Below are 21,759 nucleotides of genomic sequence, written 5' to 3' on the forward strand. Positions count from 1 at the left end.
TACTTGTCTTTTTCCATATGGCTTATTTCACTGAGCATAATACCCTCTAGCTCCATCCATGTTGTTGCAAATGGTAGGATTTGTTTTCTTCTTATGGCTGAATAATATTCCATTGTGTATATGTACCACACCTTCTTTATCCATTCATTTACTGATGGACACTTAGGTTGCTTCCATTTCTTCGCTACTGTAAATAGTGCTGTGATGAACATGGAGGTGCATATGTGTTTTTGAAACTGGGCTCCTGCATTCTTAGGGTAAATTGCTGGGAGTGGAATTCCTGGGTCAAATGTACTTCTATTTTTAGTTTTTGGAAGAACCTCCATACTGCTTTCCACAAAGATTGAACTAATTTACATTCCCACCAACAGTGTAGGAGGGTTCCCCTTTCTCCACATCCTCGCCAACATTTGCTGTTGTTTGTCTTTGCATGGTGGCCATCCTAACTGGTGTGAGGTGATATCTCATTGTGGCTTTAATTTGCATTTCTCTGATGATTAGCGATGTGGAGCATCTTTTCATGTGCCTGTTGGCCATCTGAATTTCTTCTTTGGAGAAGTGTTTGTTCAGATCCTCTGCCCATTTTTTAATTGGCTTATTTGATTTTTGTTTGTTGAGGTGCATGAGCTCTTTATATATTTTGGATGTCAACCCTTAATCAAATCTGTCATTTAGGAATATATTCTACAATACTGTAGGATGTCTTTTTGTTCTATTGATGGTGTCCTTTGCTGTACAGAAGCTTTTCAGTTTGATGTAGTCCCACTTGTTCATTTTTGCTTTTGTTTCCCTTGTCCGGGGAGATATGTTCATGAAGAAGTTTCTCATGTTTATGTCCAAGAGATTTTTTGCTGTGTTTTTTTTCTAAGAGTTTTATGGTTTCATGACTTACATTTAGGTCTTTGATCCATTTTGAATTTACTTTTGTGTATGGGGTTAGACAATGATCCAGTTTCATTCTCTTATATGTAGCTGTCCAGTTTTGCCAACACCAGCTGTTGAAGAGGCTGTCATTTTCCCATTGTTTGTCCATGGCTCCTTTATCATATATTAATTGACCATATATGTTTGGGTTAATATCTGGACTCTCTATTCTGTTCCACTGGTCTGTGGCTCTGTTCCTGTGCCAGTACCAAATAGTCTTGATTACTGTGGCTTTGTAGTAGAGCTTGAGGTTGGGTAGCGAGGTCCCCCTGCTTTATTCTTCCTTCTCAGGATTGCTTTGGCTATTCGGGGTCTGTTGTGGTTCCATATAAATTTTAAAACTGTTTGTTCCAGTTAGTCTGCAACAGGGACAATTTGACTTCTTCCTTGCCTATCTAGATGCCTTTTATTTCTTTGTTTTGTCTGATTGCCGTGGCCAGGACCTCCAGTTGAATAAAAGTGGGGAGAGTGGGCATCCCTGTCTTGTTCCCAATCTTACAGGAAAAGCTTTCAGCTTCTCGCCATTAAGTATGATGTTGGCTGTGGGTTTGTCATATATGGCCTTTATTATATTGAGGTACTTGCCCTCTATACCCATTTTGTTGCAAGTTTTTATCATGAATGGATGTTGAATTTTGTCGAATGCTTTTTCAACACCTATGGAGATGATCATGCGGTTTTTGTCCTTCTTTTTGTTGATGTGGTGGATGATGTTGATGGATTTTCAAATGTTGTACCATTCTTGCATCCCTGAGATGAATCCCACTTGATCATGGTGTTTGATTGTCTTGATGTATTTTTGAATTTGGATTGCTAATATTTTGTCGAGTATTTTTGCATCTATGTTCATCAGGTATATTGGTCTGTAATTTTCTTTTTTGTGGGGTGTTTGCCTGGTTTTGGTATTACAGTCATGCTGGCTTCATAGAATGAATTTAGAAGTATTCCCTCCTTTTCTGTTTTTTGGAAAAGTATTAGGAGAGTGGGTATTATGTCCTTTCTCTGTGTCTGATAAAATTCAGCAGTGAGGATTCAGTGAGCACCTCACCCAGGGGTTTTGTTCTTGTGTAGTGTTTTGATTACCAATTCAATTTCTTTGCTGGTAATTGGTCTGTTTAGATTTTCTGTTTCTTCCTTTGTCAGTCTTCGAAGGTTGTGTTTTTCTAGGAAGTTGTCCATTTCTTCTAGGTTTTCCAGCTTGTTAGCATGTAGATTCTCATAGTAGTCTCTAATAATTCTTTGTATTTCTGTGGGGTCCGTCGTGATTTTTCCTTTCTGATTTCTGATTTTCTTGAGAGTATAGATTCTCTTTTTCTCCTAATAAGTCTGGCCCAGGTCTTAGCTATTTAGTTTATTTTCTCAAAGAACCAGCTCTTGTTGTCTTTGATTTTTTCTATTGTTTTATTCTTCTCAATTTTATTTATTTCTTCTCTGATCTTTATTATGTCCCTCCTTCTACTGACTTTAGGCCTCATTTGCTCTTCTTTTTCCAATTTCGATAATTGTGTCTTTAGACTATTCATTTGGGATTGTGTTTCCTTCTTTAAATATGTCCGGATTGCTATATACTTTTCTCTTAAGACTGCTTTCGCTGCGTCCCACAGAACTTGGGGCTTTGTGTTGTTGTCATTTGTTTCCATATATTGCTTGATCTCTATTTTGATTTGGTCATTGATCCATTGATTATTTAGGAGCATGTTGTTAAGCCTCCATATGTTTGTGGACCTTTTTGCTTTCTTTGTACAATTTATTTCTAGTTTTATACCTTTGTTGTCTGAGAAGTTGGGTGGTAGAATTTCAGTCTTTTTGAATTTACTGAGGCTCTTCTTGTGCCCTAATATGTGGTCTATTCTGGAGAATGTTCCATGTGCCCTTGTGAAGAATGTGTATCCTGTTGCTTTTGTATGTAGGGTTCTGTAGATGTCTATTAGGTCCATCTGTTCTAGTGTGTTGTTCAGTGCCTCCATGTCCTTACTTATTTTCTGTCTGGTGGATCTGTGCTTTGGAGTGAGTGGTGTGTTGAAGTCTCCTAAAATAATTGCATTGCATTCTATTTCCTCCTTTAATTCTCTTAGTATTTGTTTCACATATGTTGGTGCTCCTGTATTGGTGCATGTATATTTATAATGGTTATATCCTCTTGTTGGATGGACCCCTTTATCATTATATAATGTCCTTCTTTATCTCTTGTGTCTTTCTTTGTTTTGAAGTCTATTTTGTCTGATAGTAGTACTGCAACATCTGCTTTTTTCTCCTTGTTGTTTGTGTGAAATATCTTTTTCCATTCCTTGAGTTTTAGTCTGTGCATGTTTTTGGGTTTGAGGTGAGTCTCTTGTAAACAGCGTAAAGGTGGGTCTTGCTTTTTTATCCATTCTATTACTCTGTGTCTTTTGTTTGGTGCATTCAATCCATTTACCTGTAGGGTGATTATTGAAAGATATGTACTTATTCCCATTGCAGGCTTTAGGTTTGTGGTTACCAAAGGCTCAAGGGTAGCTTCTTTACTATCTTACTGTCTAACTTAACTCGCTTATTGAGCTATTGTAAACACAGTCTGATGATTCTTTATTTCTCTTCCTTCTTATTCCTCCTCCTCCATTCTTTGTATGTTAGGTGTTTTGTGTGTGTGTGTGTGCGTGCTCTTTTGTATTTCCTTTGACTGCTTTTGTGGGTAGTTGATTTTATTTTTTGCCTTTAGTTAGTATTTGATTGTTCCACTTTCTTTGCTGTGGTTTTATTTTCTCTGGTGACATCTGTTTAGCCTTAGGAGTGCTTCCATCTAGAGCAGTCCCTCTAAAATACCCTGTAGAGGTGGTTTGTGGGAGGCAAATTCCCTCAACTTTTGCTTGTCTGGGAATTGTTTAATCCCTCCTTCATATTTAAATGATAATCATGCTGGATACAGTATCCTTGGTTCAAGGCCCTTCTGTTTCATTGCATTAAATATATCATGCCATTCTCTTCTGGCCTGAAAGGTTTCTGTTGAGAAGTCTTATGATAGCCTGATGGGTTTTCCTTTGTAGGTGACCTTTTTTCTCTTTCTGGCTGCCTTTAATACTCTGTCCTGGTCTTTGATCTTTGCCATTTTAATTGTTATGTGTCTTAGTGTTATCCTCCTTGGGTCCCTTGTGTTGGGAGTTCTGTGTGTTTCTGTCGTCTGAGAGGCTATTTCCTCCCTCAGTTTGGGGAAGTTTTCAGCAATTATTTCTTCAAAGACACTTTCTATCCCTTTTTCTCTCTCTTCTTCTTCTGGTGCCCCTATAATGAGGATATTATTCCTTTTTGATTGGTCACACCGTTCTCTTAATATTCTTTCATTCCTGGAGATCCTTTTATCTCTGTCTGCATCAGCTACTCTATGTTTCTGTTCTCTGATTTCTATTCCATTAATGGCCTCTTGCATCTCGTCCATTCTGCTTTGAAGTCCTTCCAGAGATTGTTTTATTTCTGTGTTCTCTCTCCTTAGCTCTTACATATTTCTCTGCAATTCCTTTAGCATGGATGTGACCTTTATTGTGAATTCTTTTTCAGGAAGATTGGATAGGTCTATCTCCCCAGGTTCCCTATTGGGAGGATATCTGTGTTATTCTGGTCTGAATCAAATCCTTCTGCCTTTTCGTGGCAATGGGCAGATGGTGCGTGTGTCAGCTGGGAGAACAAAATCTCTTCCTGCTTGCTCCTCGCAGTTCCTCTCCTGGGACAATGGAGACCCCTAGTGGCTTGTGCTGGGCAGCTGCATGCAGACGGGGTTTCTGATTCTTGCCCCGGCCGCTGTGGAGCTCCGTGTGGTTGCTGTGGGCGTGGCCATCCTCAGGCTTTTGCTCTCCTGTGGAGGGGCCGCACCAGAGGGGGGACGGGCAGGAGGTTGTTTATCACTGTTTGGGGCCTCCAAGGTGTGCTGCCACCCAGTGGGTTAGGGCGCCCGGAGTTCCCCAGGATTCCCAGCTGCTGGGCTGAGTGTGCTGGGACTCTTCCATCCAGCTGTGAGGCCCCTGTGCCTTTAAGACTTTCAAAAAGCACTCGCTTTTCTTTTGTCCCAGGGGCACCAGTTGTGGGGACCCGCTCACAAGTTTTACTATCCCATTTCCCTGGTATCCAGCACACCATGCACTGTGTGTCTGCGCTCCCTGTGTGGATGGCTAGGGTTTGGTATTCAGCAGTCCTGTTCTCCCACTCTCTCCCTGCTCCGACTCCTCCCCTCCCGCCAGGGAGCTGGGGTGGGGTCGCGCTCAGGTCCCACCAGGCTGCAGCTTGTATCTTACCCCTTTCGTGAGGCACTGGGTTCTCGCAGGTGTAGATTTAGCCTGGCTTTTGTCCTGTATCTTCTGGTCTCTCTTTTAGGAATAGTTGTATTTGTTGTATTTTTCAAAAATATATGTTTTTGGGAGGAGATTTCTGCTGTCCTACTCACGCCACCATCTTGGCTCCTCCTTCCCATGTTAAATTTTTAAGAGAATTTGGAGAGATGAACATTTCTGTACCTTTGCAGAATTTGTAAAGTAATACATTAATGCCTTATGAATTACAATAAATTATAATTATGATAAATTTATATTTAAAATTTCATTCTCTGTTGTTCTTGTCAATACATTAGTGATTTCTGTTGAAGTAAGAGTTTCAGAGGAATTTGTTTTAACAAGCAATATTCTCAGGCCCTTAGAAACAATGAATAACATGTCAGTTTTTTATGTAATGAAATGGGAAATGTTCCATTAGTTAAGATTTTTGCTTTTCAAGAATACAAATAATGATTCTGTATACTAAGGAAAAAGATTTACCTTTATGTTGTATCACAGAATTTTTATGCTTTTAACCTCTCTTTCCAATGTTTACATTCAGAAGCGATTATTGGAAGCTATGGAGACATGCAATGACTCCCTCAAAAATGAAGAGAGGAAAAGAAACCAACACAGTGAGTGCCTAATGTGCTGGTATGATAGAGACATACAGTTCACCTACCCCTCTCCATGGCCAGAAAAGTTTCCTGCCATAGAACGATGTTGCACAAGGTAATCTTAATTGGTAATTTTTCAATAAGAGTTCCCCACCAACCAAAAAATAAAGCTTTTAAATGTTTGAATAATTAACAGATCACTTATAATGGTTATAGTCAGTTGATAATGAGTTACATCCAAATTGCCAAGGATCATACCATCTCTGTCTCACAGTTGTTTCTACTGCTCTGCTTTGGTCAGATTCTGCTTCTCTCTTTTCATCTTCCATTAAAGTTGTTTTTTATTTTTTCTCTCTAGTATATATCTATATTCTTCTTCAAGAGGATGTATGAATTTTTGTTTCCACTGCCAGTATCTGCTCCCAGCATTATTTGACACACTACCAGTTTGACTTATACTCCCCAACCACCCAACTAAAAAGGAGAAACAAAGAAATAGAAGAGTTCCTCTGTTTTCTTGCCTCAAATCCATTTCTTCTTTCTATTCTTCATTAAAGTGTCTTCCTTGTTTCCTCTCTTCTCTAATCTTCCCTGCATATAATTTGTCCAGATGGCAATTACATTGCAGATAATGTGAATACCAATCAGTTATGATTTTTCCTTTTGTTAAAGCAGAGAGAAAGATAAAATACAAATTATAAAATGTTCATTGTCCATTCTTGGTTTTGGAACATGGAAGATATGAAGATTTATAAAATGCTTTATACATTATTTTATTTTTAAAATTAATTGTGTTTATATAGTGTTCTTTTAAATTAATGTGGAAAATATCTATTTAGTAATCTGCAGGCATGGTTGTGTCTGGACCAATAATAGCAGAGATTCTGGGTTGTCCTACTCTACAGTTTTTTTCTCTTAAAAGAGGAATTGTCATGCCCTTGTTTATAAGCCAGGATGACTTTTGTAAAGTATTCAGGAAATGCTGAAAAACTGTGATTGTTTATAATGTCTGAATTTTAAATTAAGTCTTGATTTATTTTCTAGGTATAAAATAATATCACTGGATGCTTGGCGTGTAGACATAAGCAAGAACAAAATAACCAGGGTTGATCAGAAGGCATTATATTTCTGTGGATTTCCTACTTTGAAACATATCAAACACAAAGTCAGTAGCTTTTCAGAATTATATCACTTTATTGCATATGAAGTGATTATGGAGAAAATATTAAAATTAACTTCTCTGAATTCCTTTCAAGTTTTTTTTGAAGAAAAGTGGGGTTCAAGTATTCCAGCAAAGTAGTCGTGGAGAAAACATGATGTTGGAAATCTTAGTGAATGCAGAAACAGATGAGCTTGTAAGTATTTTCTTTATTACATGTTTATTAGATGCTTATTATGCATAAAACTGTTCTAGTTGCAGTTTGTTTCCCAAAGAGTTCTAATGTGTACTAACTCCAAAGTTCACAGTAAATAAGGATAATAATGTAAAGAAGCATTTACGTAAAAGGCATGTATAATTATGATTTAATGATCAAAAAATGGTCCAGGAATTTTAAAAAGGAGATAAGCTATGTGAGGTAAGGATAAGTACAGATCTGTAGATGAGAATAGGCTTGAGCTGAGTGCTAAAAAAAAAGTTATCACAAAGAGAAGAAAAGGTGGGGAAGAGTATTTGAGTTGAAAGGATTAAAAAGCTGGCAATTGTAGGCAAAGTAAATACAATATGTATTCTATTCTTTTTAACCTTTTTATATCTGAAGTTTTCCTAATATTTTTTCTTTTTTATAAAATAAATTTGATGTATTTAAGGAGGAGGAATAGATAAACCTCACTGCAGCAGAGGATTTGTGTTGGGAAATAGTGGCAGATAAGGTTGAAATAACAGATTGAGGCCAGATTATGGAGGACCTTAAATACCAGGCTAAGGATTTTGGACTTTTTTTTCATGACTGTTACCGTGAAGTTGGTATTTTCATATAGATTAATTTGGTGGCAGTATAACAGACTAAATTTAGCATAAGGCACATGAAAGATAATGGGAAAGCCTGCAAATTCAGAGGTTGTAGAAGCTTTAGGAGATAAGGACATAAACTGTGGAAGTGATAATAGATCTAAATGAATAAAACTAAATAAAAATTGTCAAGTTTCATCATTCATTCAAATATTAGGGAATGAAAAGGGAAAGATAATATTATATATGACTCTGATATACCCAGGCTAATTAAGTAGAAAATACTTGCTGTTTACTGAAATAAAGAAGTTAAAATGTGAGGGTTGTTTTTTATGGGGATTAATGATGAATAATAAGGGAATTTGAAGGTAGTGCTAGGACATTTAACTGGAGCTGCCCTGACAGGCTTTCTCAACAAGTGTTCTACAAGAGACTTAAGCTCCAATGCCCTAAGTCATCCATTTGTATATAATGGATTAACTTATCTTATAGGCATCTAGAATGGTACTATCTATATACCATCATTGGGAGAATTGAGGTAATAGTCAAATTGCTTTTTTATGCTGTGGTTCTGGTGAAAAATGTTCATTGAGAAAGTCTGCTTATACACTATTTAATACCTGGAGCTACAGGTAAGGAGATAAGGATGCAGACAGGGGTATACAAGTCATCAGAAGGAGGTGATGGCTGAGGCCTTAAAGTTTATTTCCCTGAAGCAAAGGGACTTTAAGGGTTCAATTTCTCAGCATAAAAAATGGTGGGGCTGAACACAAAGAAGAGGTGGAGCACTCGGGGAGTCTGACACTCTAGCCATTTGTGGAGGAGAGGAATGCTCCAGCAGTCTCACTAACTGAAAACAGACGCGGCAGTTGGAAAGATTTACCAGCAGCAGAAAGAGTGCCAGAGGGGCAATGGTTGGATGGAGCTCTCTCTTCGGGAGAATGGTTAGGAAGACAGATCCCTAGTATGCCATCAGCCCGACAAGTTGGGCACTCTAAAGAACCCAAATGCTCCATGTTTTTGCTGGTTTCTCAACTCCAGTCAGCCCAGAGGCACTTTCCTGTGAACCAGCCTGCCACTCTTTCTGCTACATGGAGCGTCCTGCACAGGAGAAGGAATAGGTGGACAAGGTTGTCTGGGCAGGCTCTGCCCAGCAGTTTGGAAACTTACAGGAGCTTCAAGCGCTCGATCTCCCTGGCTGGCTTCACAGCTCTGAGGCCCCCCACTGTGATACACAGCCTGCTGTGCCTTACTCCTGGCCTGCCAGCACTGGCTCACAAACTGCCAGTCCCTGCCCTGGCGCTAGGCTAGCCAGAGGGAGGCTCTGCCTACGGGAGCTACAGACGCAAAGCACAGAGGCTTATACCTGTGTGCTCAGCCCACTGGTTCTGACAGTGAAGACAGGTACTGCAGCCAGAAGGCAATAAAAAGCTCTTTCCTCCTCCCAGGCACCAGCACCACTCCACTCTGAGCCCCAACATCGCTCCAGGGGCTGAGCAGCTCCAGAGATTAGAGCTTCTGGGCATTAGAGGGCACAATATACAAATATGAAACGTCAAAAGAACCTGGTTCAGACCAAAATCTCACAAACACCAGGAAAAGGACCAAATGAGACTGAACTCACCAATCTTCCTGAGAGTTCAAAATAAAAATCATAAACATGCTCATGTAGATATAGAAAAATATGCAAGAAATCAGGGATGAATTTAGGATGGAGATTCAATCATTAAGGAGTTCCATATCTGAAATGAAACATAAAATGGAGGGATTTAAAAACAGATTAGATGTAGTAGAAGAGACAGTAAATGGAATAGATATTAGAGAAAAGGAATACAAAGAAGCTGAAGCACAGAAAAAAGGATCTCTAAGAATGAAAAAATATTGAGAGAACTGTGTGACCAATTCAAATGGAACAATATTCTTATTATAGGGGTACAAGAAGAAGAAGAGAGAGAAAAAGGGATAGAAAGTGTCTTTGAGGAGGTAATTGCTGAAAACATCCCCAAACTGGGGATGGAGAGAGTCTCTCAGACGATGGAGGTACACTCCCAACACAAGGGACCCAAGGAAGACAACACTATGACATATAATAATTAAAATGGCAGAGATCAAGGATAAGGACAGACTATTAAAAGCAGCTAGAGAGAGAAAAAAAATCACATACAAAGGAATAGCAAGCAGGCTATCATCAGACTTCTCAGCAGAAACCTTACAGGCCAGAAGGGAGTGGCATGACATATTTAATGCAATGAAGCAGAAGGGCCTGGAACCAAGAATACTCTACCCGGCAAGATTATCATTTAAATTTGAAGGAGAGATTAAACAATTTTCAGATAAGCAAAACCTGAGAGTATTTACCTCTCACAAACCACCACTACAGTGCATTTTGGAGAGACTGCTATAGATGGAAGTATTCCTAAGGCTAAGTAGCTGTCACCAGAGGAGATAAAACCACAGAAAAGAAAGTACAACAATTACTAAGCAAATTCAAAATCAAATCAACTATCCCCAAAGTCAATCAAGGAATAGAGAAAGAGTACAGAATATGATACGTAATATATAAAGAATGGAGGAGGAAGAAAAGGAGGGAAAGAAAAGAACCTTTAGATTGTGTTTCTAATAGCACACTAAATGAGTTAAGTTAGACTCTTAGATGATAAGGGAATTGCCCCTCAACCTTTGGTAACCATGAATCTAAAGCCTGCAATGGCAATAAGTACATACCTATTGATAATCACCCTAAATGTGTATGATCTGAATGTGCCAATCAAAGACATAGAGTCATTGAATGGATAAAAAAACAAGACTCGTCTATATGCTCCTACTAGAGACTCACTTCAAACCCAAAGACATACACAGACTGAAAGTAAAGGGATGGAAAAAGATAATTTTATACAACTAATAGGGAGAAAAAGCAGGAGTTGCAGTATTTGTATCAGACAAAACAGACTTCAAACCAAAGAAAGTAACAAGAGACAAGGACATTACATAATGATAAAGGGGTCAGTTCAACAAGAGGATATAACTCTTATGAATATCTATTCACCCAACAAAGGATCACCTACATATGTGAAACAAATACTAACAGAATTAAAGGGGGAAATGGAATGCAATGCATTCACTTTAGGAGATTTCAACAGACCACTTACTCCAAAAGGAAGATCAACCAGACAGAAAATAAGTAAACAGACAGAGGCACTGAACAACATATTAGAACAGATGGACCTAACGGACATCTACAGAACACTCCTTCCAAAACCAACAGAATACACATTCTTCTCAAGTGCACGCAAAACCTTTTCAAGAATAGATCATATACTAGGCCACAAAAAAAGCCTCAGTAAATTTAAAAAAGATTGAATTTGTACCAACCACCTTATCAGATCACAAAGGTATGAAACAAGAAATAAATTACACAAAACGAAGAAGCCTACAAACACATGGAGGCTTAATTACATGCTCCTAAATAACCAATGGATCAATGACCAAATAAAAAACAGATCAAGCAATATATGGAGACAAATGAAAAGAATAATTTAACACCGCAAAATCTGTGGGATGCAGCAAAGGCCATACTAAGAAGCTTATATATTGCAATATAGGTCTATCTCAGGAAAGAAGAAGAATCCCATATGAACAGTCTAAACTCACAATTAAGAAAACTGGAAAAAGAAGAACAAATGAGGCCCAAAGTCAGTAGAAGGAGAGATGTAGTAAAGATTAGAGCATAAATAAATAAAATCGAGAAGAGTAAAACAATAGAAAGAATCAATGAAAGCAGGAGCTGCTTACTCAAGAAAATAACAAGTTAGAGAAACCCTTAGCCAGACTTATCAAGAAAAAAACAGTGTCTACACACATAAACAGATTCAGAATGGAGAAAGGAAAAATCACTACAGACATCACAGAAATACAAAGAATTATGAGAGAATAGTATGCAAAATTATATGCGAACAAACTGGGTAACCTAGAAGAAATGGACAACTTTCTAGAAAAATACAACCTTCCAAGGCAGACCTAGAAAGAATCAGAAAATCACAACAAACCATTTACTAGCAATGAAATTGAACAGGTAATCAAAAAATTACCTACGAACAAAGCTCCTGGACCAGATGGTTTCACTGCTGAATTTTATCAGACATGACATTTAGTGAAGACCTAATACGCATCCTCTTTAAAGTTTTCCAAAAAGTAGAAGAGGAGGGAATAGTCCTAAACTCATTCTATGAGGGGAGCATCACTCTAATACCAATATCAGACAAAGGCACTACAAAAAAAGAAAATTACAGACCAATATCCCTGATGAACATAGATGCAAAAATACTCAACAAAATATTAGCAAACCAAATTCAAAAATACATCAAAAAGATTATCCATCATGATCAAGTAGGATTTATTCCAGGGATGCAAGGATGGTACAACATTCAAAAACCCATCAACATCATCCACCACATCAACAAAAGAAGGAGAAAAACCACATGATCATTTCCATAGATGCTGAAAAAGCACTCAACAAAATTCAACATCCATTCATGATAAAAATTCTGAACAAAATGGGTATAGAGGGCAAGTACCTCAACATAATAAAGACCATATATGACCAACACACAGCCTACACTATGCTTAAGATCGAGAAGCTGAAAGCCTTTGCTTTAAGATTGGGAACAAAACAAGGATGTACACTCTCCTTGCTTATATTCAACAAAGTTCTGGAGTTCATAGCCAGGCCTATCAGACAGCACAAGGAAATAAAAGACATCCAGATTGGCAAGGAAGAAGTTAAACTGTCCATTTGCAGATTACATGATACTATACGTAAAAATCCCTAAAGAATCAACTTCAAAACTACTGGATCTAATATCTGAATTCAGCAAAGTATCAGGATACAAAATTAATTTGCACATATCTGTTTCATTCCTGTACACTAATGATGAACAAGAGAGAGAGAGAGAAATCAGGAAAACAATTCCATTCACAATTGCATCAAAAAGAATAAAATACCTAGGAATAAACCTAATGAAGGAAGTGAAAGACCTATACTCTGAAAACTACAAGATACTCGTGAGAAAAATCAAAGAAGATACCAGTAAATGGAAGCACATCCTGTGCTCATGGATAGGAAGAAATAATATTGTCAAAATAGCCATCCTGCCTAAAGCAGTCTGCAGAAGCAATGCAATTCCTAACAAAATACCAACCACATTCTTCAACAAACTAGAGCAAAAAGTTCTAAATTCACATAGAACTACAAAAGTACCCGAATAGCCAAAGCAATCCTGAGAAGGAAGAGAAAAGTGGGGGGATTTATGCTCCCTAACTTTCAGCTCTACTACAAAGCCACAGTAATGAAGACAATTTGGTAGTGGCACAAGAACAGACACATAGACCAATGAAACAGACTAGAGTCCAGATATAAACCCAAGCATATATGATCAATTAATATATGATAAAGGAGCCATGGACATACAATGGGGAAATGACAGCTTCTTCAACAACTGATGTTGGCAAAACTGTTCAGCTACATGTATGTAAGAGAATGAAACTGAATTATCATCTAACTTCATACACAAAAGTAAACTAAAAAGGATCAAACACCTGAATGTAAGCCATGAAAACCTAAAACTCTTAGAATAAAACATAGGCAAAAATCTCTTGAACATGAATGTGAGCAACTTTTTCCTGAACACATCTCTTTGGGTAAGGGAAACAAAATAAAAAATGAACTAATGGGACTACATCATGCCAAAAAGCTTCTATACAGCAAAGGACACCATCAGCAGAACAGAAAGGCATCCTACATTATGGGAGAATATATTTGTAAATGACATATCTGACAGCAGGTTTACATCTAAAATATATAAAGAACTCACATGCCCCAACACCCAAAAAGCAAATAACCCAATTAATAAATGGGTGGAGGATATTAACAGTTCTACAAAGAAGAAATTCAGATGGCCAACAGGCACATGAAAAGATGCTACACATCTGTAATTATCAGGGAAATGCAAATTAAAACTACAGTGAGAAATCAACTGACACCAGTTAGGATGGCCAACATTCAAAAGACAAGGAACAAACAAATGCTTGCAAGCATGCAGAGAATGAGAACCCTTCTACACTTCTGGTGGGAGTATAAACTAGTTCAACCATTGTGGAAAGCAGTGTTGAGGTTCCTCAAAAAACTCAAAATAGAAATACCATTTGACCCAGGAATTCCACTCCTAGGAATTTACCCTAAGAATGCAGGAGCCCAGTTTCAAAACGACATATGCACCCCTATGTTTATCGCAACACTATTTATAATAGCCAAGAAATGGAAGCAACCTAAGTGTCCATCAGTAGATGAATGGATAAAGAAGATGTGGTACATATACACAATGGAATTTTATTCAGCCATAAGCAGAAAACAAATCCTACCATTTGCAACAACATAGATGGAGCTAGAGGGTATTATGCTCAGTGAAAGAAGCCAGGTGGAGAAAGACAAGTACCAAATGATTTCACTCATCTGTGGAGCATAAGAACAAAGAAAAAACTGAAGGAATGAAACAGCAATAGACTCACAGAACCCAAGAATGCACTAACAGTTACAAAAGAGAAAGGGACTGGGGAGGGTGTGTGGGAAGGAAGGGATAAGGGAATAAGGGACATTACGATTAGCACACATAACGTAGTGGGGGGCCCGGGGAAGGCAGTATAGCACAGAGAAGACAAGTAGTGTCTCTATAGTATCTTACTTTGCTGATGGACAGTGACTGTAATGGGGTATGTGTGAGCACTTGATAATGGGGGGAATCTAGTAAACAGAATATCCTTCATGTAATTGTATATTAATGATACCAAAAAAAAAGGAAATAAGAGGACACTAAGAGAGCTGTGTGAAAACTTCAGATGAAACAATATTTGCATAATAGGGATACCAGAAGAAGGAGAGACAGAGGAATAAGAAACTCTATTTGAAGAAATAATGCTGAAATCTCCCCCAATCAGGAGAAAGAAATAGACTTCCAGGTCCTGGAAGCTCAGAGATCCCCTAACAAAAGGAACCCCAGGAAGACAATACCAAGACATACAATAATTTAATAACAAAGATTAAGGATAACGAGAGGGTACTGAAAAGCAGCCAGACAGAAAAAAGATTACTCATAAGGGTAACCCCATCAGGCTATCATCATATTTCTCAGCAGAAACCTTACAGGCCAGAAGGGATCATTCCATTTCTAGGAATTTATCCAAAGAAAATGAAAACCCTGATTCGAAAAGATATATGCACTCCATGCTTGACATATTTAATGCACAGAAACAGAAGGACCTTCAAACAAGAATCTCATACCCAGAAAGATTATCATTCAAATTTGAAGGAGTGATTAAACTTTTTCCAAATAAATGAAGGGTGAAGAAATTTATAATCACTAAACTAGGCTTATAGGATATGTTAAAGAAACTTCTGTAGATGGAAGTGTTCTTAGGTCTGGTTTTCCCCAGTGAAAATTAATCCCTAAAAAAGGTAGGAAACCAGTTACTCACTAAGCAAGTCATGAAGTTAAAAAAATCTAATAAATCAACTATATATAAAATCAGTGAAGGAATACACATAAAAATGGGGATTATTTGAACTAGCAGAAAGAGAAATCAGGAAAATAATTCCATTCACAATTGCATCAGAAAGAATAAAACCCTAGGAATTAACCCTAACCAAGGATATGAAAGACCTATACCCTGAAAACTACAAGACACTCTTAAGAGAAATTAAAGAAGACACTAACAAATGGAAACTCATCTCATGCTCTTGGCTAGGAAGAATTAATATTGTCAAAATGGCCATCCTGCCCAAAGCAATATACAAATTCAGTGCAATCCCTATCAAAATACCAACAGCATTCTTCAACAAACTGAAATAGTTATAAAATTCATAAGGAACCACAAAGACCCCGAATAGCCAAAGCAATCCTGAGAAGGAGTAATAAAGCAGGGGGGATCTTGCTTCCCAACTTCAAGTTCTACTACAAAGCCACAGTAATAAGACAATTTGGTACTGGCACAAGAACAGACCCACAGACCAGTGGAACAGGATAGAGAGTCCAGATATTAACCCAAGCATATATGGTCAATTAATATATGATAAAGGAGCCATGGATATACAATGGGGAAATGACAGCCTCTTCAACAACTGGTGTTGGCAAAACTGGACAGCTATATGTAAGAGAATGAAACTGGATCATTGTCTAACTCCATACACAAAAGTAAATTCAAAATGGATCAAAGACCTGAATGTAAGTCATGAAAGCATAAAACTCTTAGAAAAAAACATAGGCAAAAATCTCTTGGACATAAACATGAGCGACCTCTTCATGAACATATCTCCCCGAGCAAGGGAAACAAAAACAAAAATGAACAAGTGGGACTATATCAAGCTGAAATGCTTCTGTACAGCAAAGGACACCATCAATAGAACAAAAAGGCATCCTACAGTATCATAGAATATATTCATAAATGACAGATCCGATAAAGGGCTGACATCCAAAATATATAAAGAGCTCACACACCTCAACAAACAAAAAGCAAATAATCCAATTAAAAAACGGTCAGAGGAGCTGAGCAGACACTTCTCCAAAGAAGAAATTCAGATGGCCAACAGACACATGAAAAGATGCTCCACATTGCTAATCATCAGAGAAATGCACATTAAAACCACAATGAGAGATCACCTCATCCCAGTAAGGATTGCCACCATCCAAAAGACAAACAACAACAAATGTTGGCGAGGTTGCGGAGAAAGGGGAACCCTCCTACACTGCTGGTGGGAATGTAACTAGTTCAACCATTGTGGAAAGCAGTATGGAGGTTCCTCAAAAAGCTCAAAATAGAAATACTATTTGACCCAGGAATTCCACTTTTAGGAATTTACCCTAAGATTGCAGCAGCCCAGTTTGAAAAAGACAGATGCACCCCAATGTTTATCGCAGCACTATTTACAGTAGCAAAGAAATGGAAGCAACCTAAGTGTCCATCAGTAGATGAATGGATAAAGAAGAGGTGGTACATATATGCAATGGAATATTATTCAGCCATAAGAAGAAAACAAATCCTACCATTTGCAACAACATGGATGGAACTAGAGCATATTATGCTTGGTGAAATAAGCCAGGTGGAGAAAGACAAGTACCAAATGATTTCACTCATCTGTGGAGTATAAGAACAAAGCAAAAACTGAAGGAACAAAACAGCAACAGACTCACAGAACCCAAGAATGGACTAACAGTTACAAAAGGGAAAGGGACTGGGGAGGATGGGTGGGAAGGGAGGGATAAGGGGGGGAAAAACAGGGGGGCATTATGATTAGCTGACATAATGTTGGGTGGTGGGCGCGGGGAGGGCTGTGCAACAGAGAAGACAAGTAGTGATTCTACAGCATCTTACTATGCTAATGGACAGTGACTGTAATGGGGTTTGTGTGGGGGACTTGGTGATGGGGGGAGTCTAATAAACATAATGTTCCTCATGTAATTGTAGATTAATGATACCAAAATAAATATAAATAAATAAATAACATAAATTTAAATTTTAAAAAAGGGGGATTAAGCCATCTAATGCCTAAAGTATAGAGGTGGAAGAAGAATAAAAAGAAGTATTTTTAGAGTCTGTTTGAAATAGAGTGACCATCAACTTAATATGCACTGTTATATGTTTAGGAACCTATCTATGAACCTCGGAGAATATATTCATAAACGAAGACATACAATAATTTAATAACAAAGATTAAGGATAAGGAGAGGGTACAATTTGGATGTTAACTGGTTAACATCCAAAATAGATAAAGAACTCAAACACCGCAATACCAAAAAATCCAAATGATCCAATTAAAAAATGGCTAAAAGACCTGAACAGACATTTTTCCAAAGAAGAAATACAGATGATGGCCAAGATATATTTGAAATGATGCTCCTCATCACTAGTCATCAGGGAAATTCAAATCAGAACCACAGTGCTGTATCACCTCACACCAGTCAGAATGCCCCCTATCAAAAAGACAATAACAAGTGTTGACAAGGATGTGGAGAAAAGGGAGCCCTCTTATACTGTTGGTGAGAATATAAATTGCTGCAGCCACTGTGGGAAGCAGTATGGCGTTCCTCAAAAAGCTAACTAGAAATACCATACAACCCAGTAAATTCCACTTATAGGAATTTATCCAAAGAAAACAAAATCCCTGATTCAAAAAGGTGTATGTGTCCCATGTTTATCACCACATTATTTACCACATCAAGTTATGGAAGCAACCTAAGTGTCCATCACTAGATGAATGCATAAAGAAAATATAGTACATATACAATATTATTCATCCATAAGAAAAATCCTGCCATTTGCAACAACATGGATGAACTGGACTGTATTATGCTAACTTAAATAAGCCAGGTGGAGAAAGGGAAATACCATATGATTTCACTTATTTGTGGAATCTAAAAACAAAACAAAACAAAACAAAATGAACAAAATAGCAGTGGACTGATAGACATTGAGAAGTGCCTGGTGGTTATCATGGGGGAGTGTTTGGGTAGGTGGGTGGGAAGGGTGTGGGGGATAAAGGTGCACAAAAATTCTCAATCATAATATAAGTTGGTCATGAATGGTAGAATAGCATGGAGAATATAACCAATATTCTGTAACATCTTCCTGTGTTGACAGATATTAATGAAACTAGTTGGGGTGCAGATTTTATAATATGGGTAACTGTTGAACTACTGTGTTGTATACCTGAAACCAGTATAAAATTGTATATTGGTGCTACTTCAATTTAAAAAAAGAATAAAAACTAAAGCAAGGTCTTTTGGGCATCATTATTAGCCTTTGAGAATTCTGTAACTGTAGGTTGGTGGAGGCATAAAGTCTAATTCCTAAGGACTAGTCCAGGAGTAAGTCGAAAGTTAGAAAGTAGAGGTAGCAGGTATGAAGCCTGTGGTTAAGAAGTTTATCATTGAAAAAAATGCTAGAAATATAACTGTTGGTAGAGAAGAGGCAGTTTATCAAGCAAAATCCATATACAGGAAGAGAGGTAGAGCTAATGGAGAACAGAGGTTTTAAAGGCACCATAGAAGGAAGGGATGTTTATGATAACAAGACCTCCTGTGATATAATAAGGAGTTACACATAGGGCTAAAATGAGAAGATTAATCTGAGAAAGGAGGACAACTTTTCTTTCAAAAAGTAAAGGAAGAAATGAGAGAATGAAATTAGGAGTAGATGTATAGAACGGAAAAGGATAATTAAGAAAGCCTAGTTATGATGTTGAAACTTGTTATCAGGTTAATCATTCTTTTGTCTGTTCACATTAGGAAATGTCTAAATATAAGAAATAAAATAAAAAGTTACCCCAATGTCTAAAAATAGTCATCTCTAATTGTTAAACAAATATTGGTTAATAATGATTAAGCATAATGAATAGAAGTGAATGAAATTTTGTATTAAACTTCAGTTTCTATCAAATTGTCTCACCAATAATAATAATAATAATAGTAATAATAGTGGTAATGGTATGTTTCCTTTTAAAACTAGCAGTTTTACTTAAAATATTATTTCATACAGAATATACATTTTATAGTTCACAAAAGCTTTTGTGTACTTTATTTTATCCTCAATAAACACTGTGAGATAGATGTTATAACTCCTCATAAAAGAAAACTGCAAATCAGTGGGATTAAATCATTTGCCTGAGATTGTATACTTCAAAAGAAGTACAACCCAAATTTAGACCCATGAGTCCTAACTTTAAGTGTAGTGTTCTTATTTCATTATGCCAACCACAAACTGAAATGAAATTCGATTTCTTAGATTCTGTTTTATACTGTCTGATTATCTGATGTGAACAATGAATAGTAGCCCTTATATAGACATCTCTGCTATTCTTTTCAGTTTTCTCAATTCCCATGAGAAAAATAAACAAGATAATCAGGAGAATAACAGAATCATAGAATTTTACAATAAGGTGGAATTTTGTAAAGCAACTAATCCAACTCTAATATTGCAAATTAAAAGACCTAAATGGAGATTGGAAAAGGGACATTCGTGCAGCTAGTTAGCATAGAACTAAGAACCTCATTTTCTTGTTGAACATTATTTCTAATGTGAGTTGTTGTGGACAGTAATATTCACATTATAAGTTAGTACTGTTCTGTTTCATTTTACTGAGACCTGTTTTCTTTCCAAGTAATTTCATTCAGGATTAAAATCAGTGGCCCATCCTTTACTAATGGTGCTGTCGAGAATATGAGAAGGAAGCAAGCTTCCTAGTGTCTTAATGTTTACACTGTAGAAAAGTACTTTAAATTGGTCATAGTGCCTCTATAATAAGAGATTGGCAGGGGGGAATGTATTGGTAAACTTTCACAGATTCATACTTAAAGGGTAAAAAGAAAGCAGATGGGTAAAAACAACTGAAAAATACTTATTTTTAAAAAAGGAAAGGAAAAAATCAAAACTAAAAGAACAGAAATCCCAGAAAATGTATTAGAAAGTAAAAGAGGAGTTAGCAATAAAGATACAACTTAGAGAAGAGAAATTAAGAGACCTAACTGAATTCAAGTGGATGGAATAATTAACTTGGAGTGAAGTTAAGAAGAGCAGTTATAATAGGGAATAATTGGCTTTGGTGAGCAAATGGTATTTTATATGTGTTTTAATATTAAGGTGGGATTTTACAGATTTTAAATACACAGCAAAAAATACAAGCCAGTTTTTACTTATTTTTTCCTTTCTAAAGTTCTCTTGAACCTGAAACATGAACTTTTCTGCTTTTATTTTAAGAGTATAGAAAATGTAGCTTCATCAGTGCTTGGAAAATCTGTCTTTGTTAATTGGCCTCATCTTGAAGAAGCTAGAGTTGTTGGTATATCAGATGGAGAAACTAAGTAAGTAAAATTTTATTGATGATTTTTAAAATTTCTTTTTGCCTTGCTACTTGATAGCCTTTACTGATACATTTTGACTGATAGAATTATTGTAGAAAAAATTATACTCTGTAGTGAGAATAAAAGTCCTTTGATCATGCCACTCAAAGTTCAACCACTATTGACAGTTTATTGTACATTCCTTGAGATATTTTAGATGCATGTATTATTTTTTTCCCTTTTGCCTTCTTTTCCTTTTAATAGCTTGGAAGTTCTATATCCTAAGTCTTTTATACCAGTTATCATTATATTATTTAGCAAATATATTTCTCTTTCTGATAAGGATGAATAACATACATAACTGCCCCTCCCAGGTTTCATTTAAATAATTAATTTTTTAAAACACCTACCTTCTATAATAATTTCTTAACATTTTATTCAAGTTCACAACCACTTCATCATTGACTCTTTAGACAGGTTATTCTTTGTCATCATCTTTTTTTTTCCCCCAGAGAAAATGAGGGAATGTTGTTTTCTGAGTTGTTACATGTTCAAAAGATCTTTTCTGTTTTCCTCACACATAGGTTTGGTATTTTAAAGCCCCAATTCCTTTTCCACAGATCTCTGCACACATAGCTCTTTTGTGTTCTGTCACATAATTTTGTTAATGAGAAGTCAATGCCAGTATCAATTTTTTTCCTTTGTGGTATCAGCTTTTCTGTATGAAATCTTGAGGATTCTTTTTAAATCATCAGAATTCAGTTCCTCTGTCTTTTGATGAAGTCCAATTTATTAGTTTTTTATTTTATGGATCATGCTTTTGGTCTCAGAACTCTTCACCTAGCCCTTGGTCCTGAAGATTTTCTCCTATATCTTCTTCACAAAGTTTTAGTTTTACCTCCTCCATTTACATTTAAGTCCATGATTCCTTATGAATTAATTCTTGTATAAGGTATGAGGTTTAGGTCAAGGTTCATATGTTTGCCTGTGAATGTTCAATTGCTCCAGCACTGTTTGTTGAAAACACTACGCCTTCTCCGTTAGGTTGCTTTTATACCTTTGTCAGCAGTGAGTTGAACAAATTTGTGGGGGTCTAATTCTAGGTT

At 36.8% G+C, this 21,759-nt stretch overlaps 1 protein-coding gene across 1 annotated transcript in view; it reads left to right on the forward strand.

Moving 5' to 3' along the window:
* Positions 1–21,759, forward strand: part of XRN1 (5'-3' exoribonuclease 1) — a 177,551-nt gene that overhangs the window by 39,353 nt on the left and 116,439 nt on the right. Inside the window, 4 exon segments of the mRNA XM_057498318.1 lie at positions 5,764–5,933; positions 6,863–6,983; positions 7,075–7,173; positions 20,571–20,674. Coding sequence (XP_057354301.1) covers positions 5,764–5,933; positions 6,863–6,983; positions 7,075–7,173; positions 20,571–20,674 — 494 coding nt within the window.

The sequence above is a fragment of the Manis pentadactyla genome, chromosome 1 (genome assembly GCF_030020395.1).
Source record: "Manis pentadactyla isolate mManPen7 chromosome 1, mManPen7.hap1, whole genome shotgun sequence".
NCBI lineage: Eukaryota > Metazoa > Chordata > Mammalia > Pholidota > Manidae > Manis > Manis pentadactyla.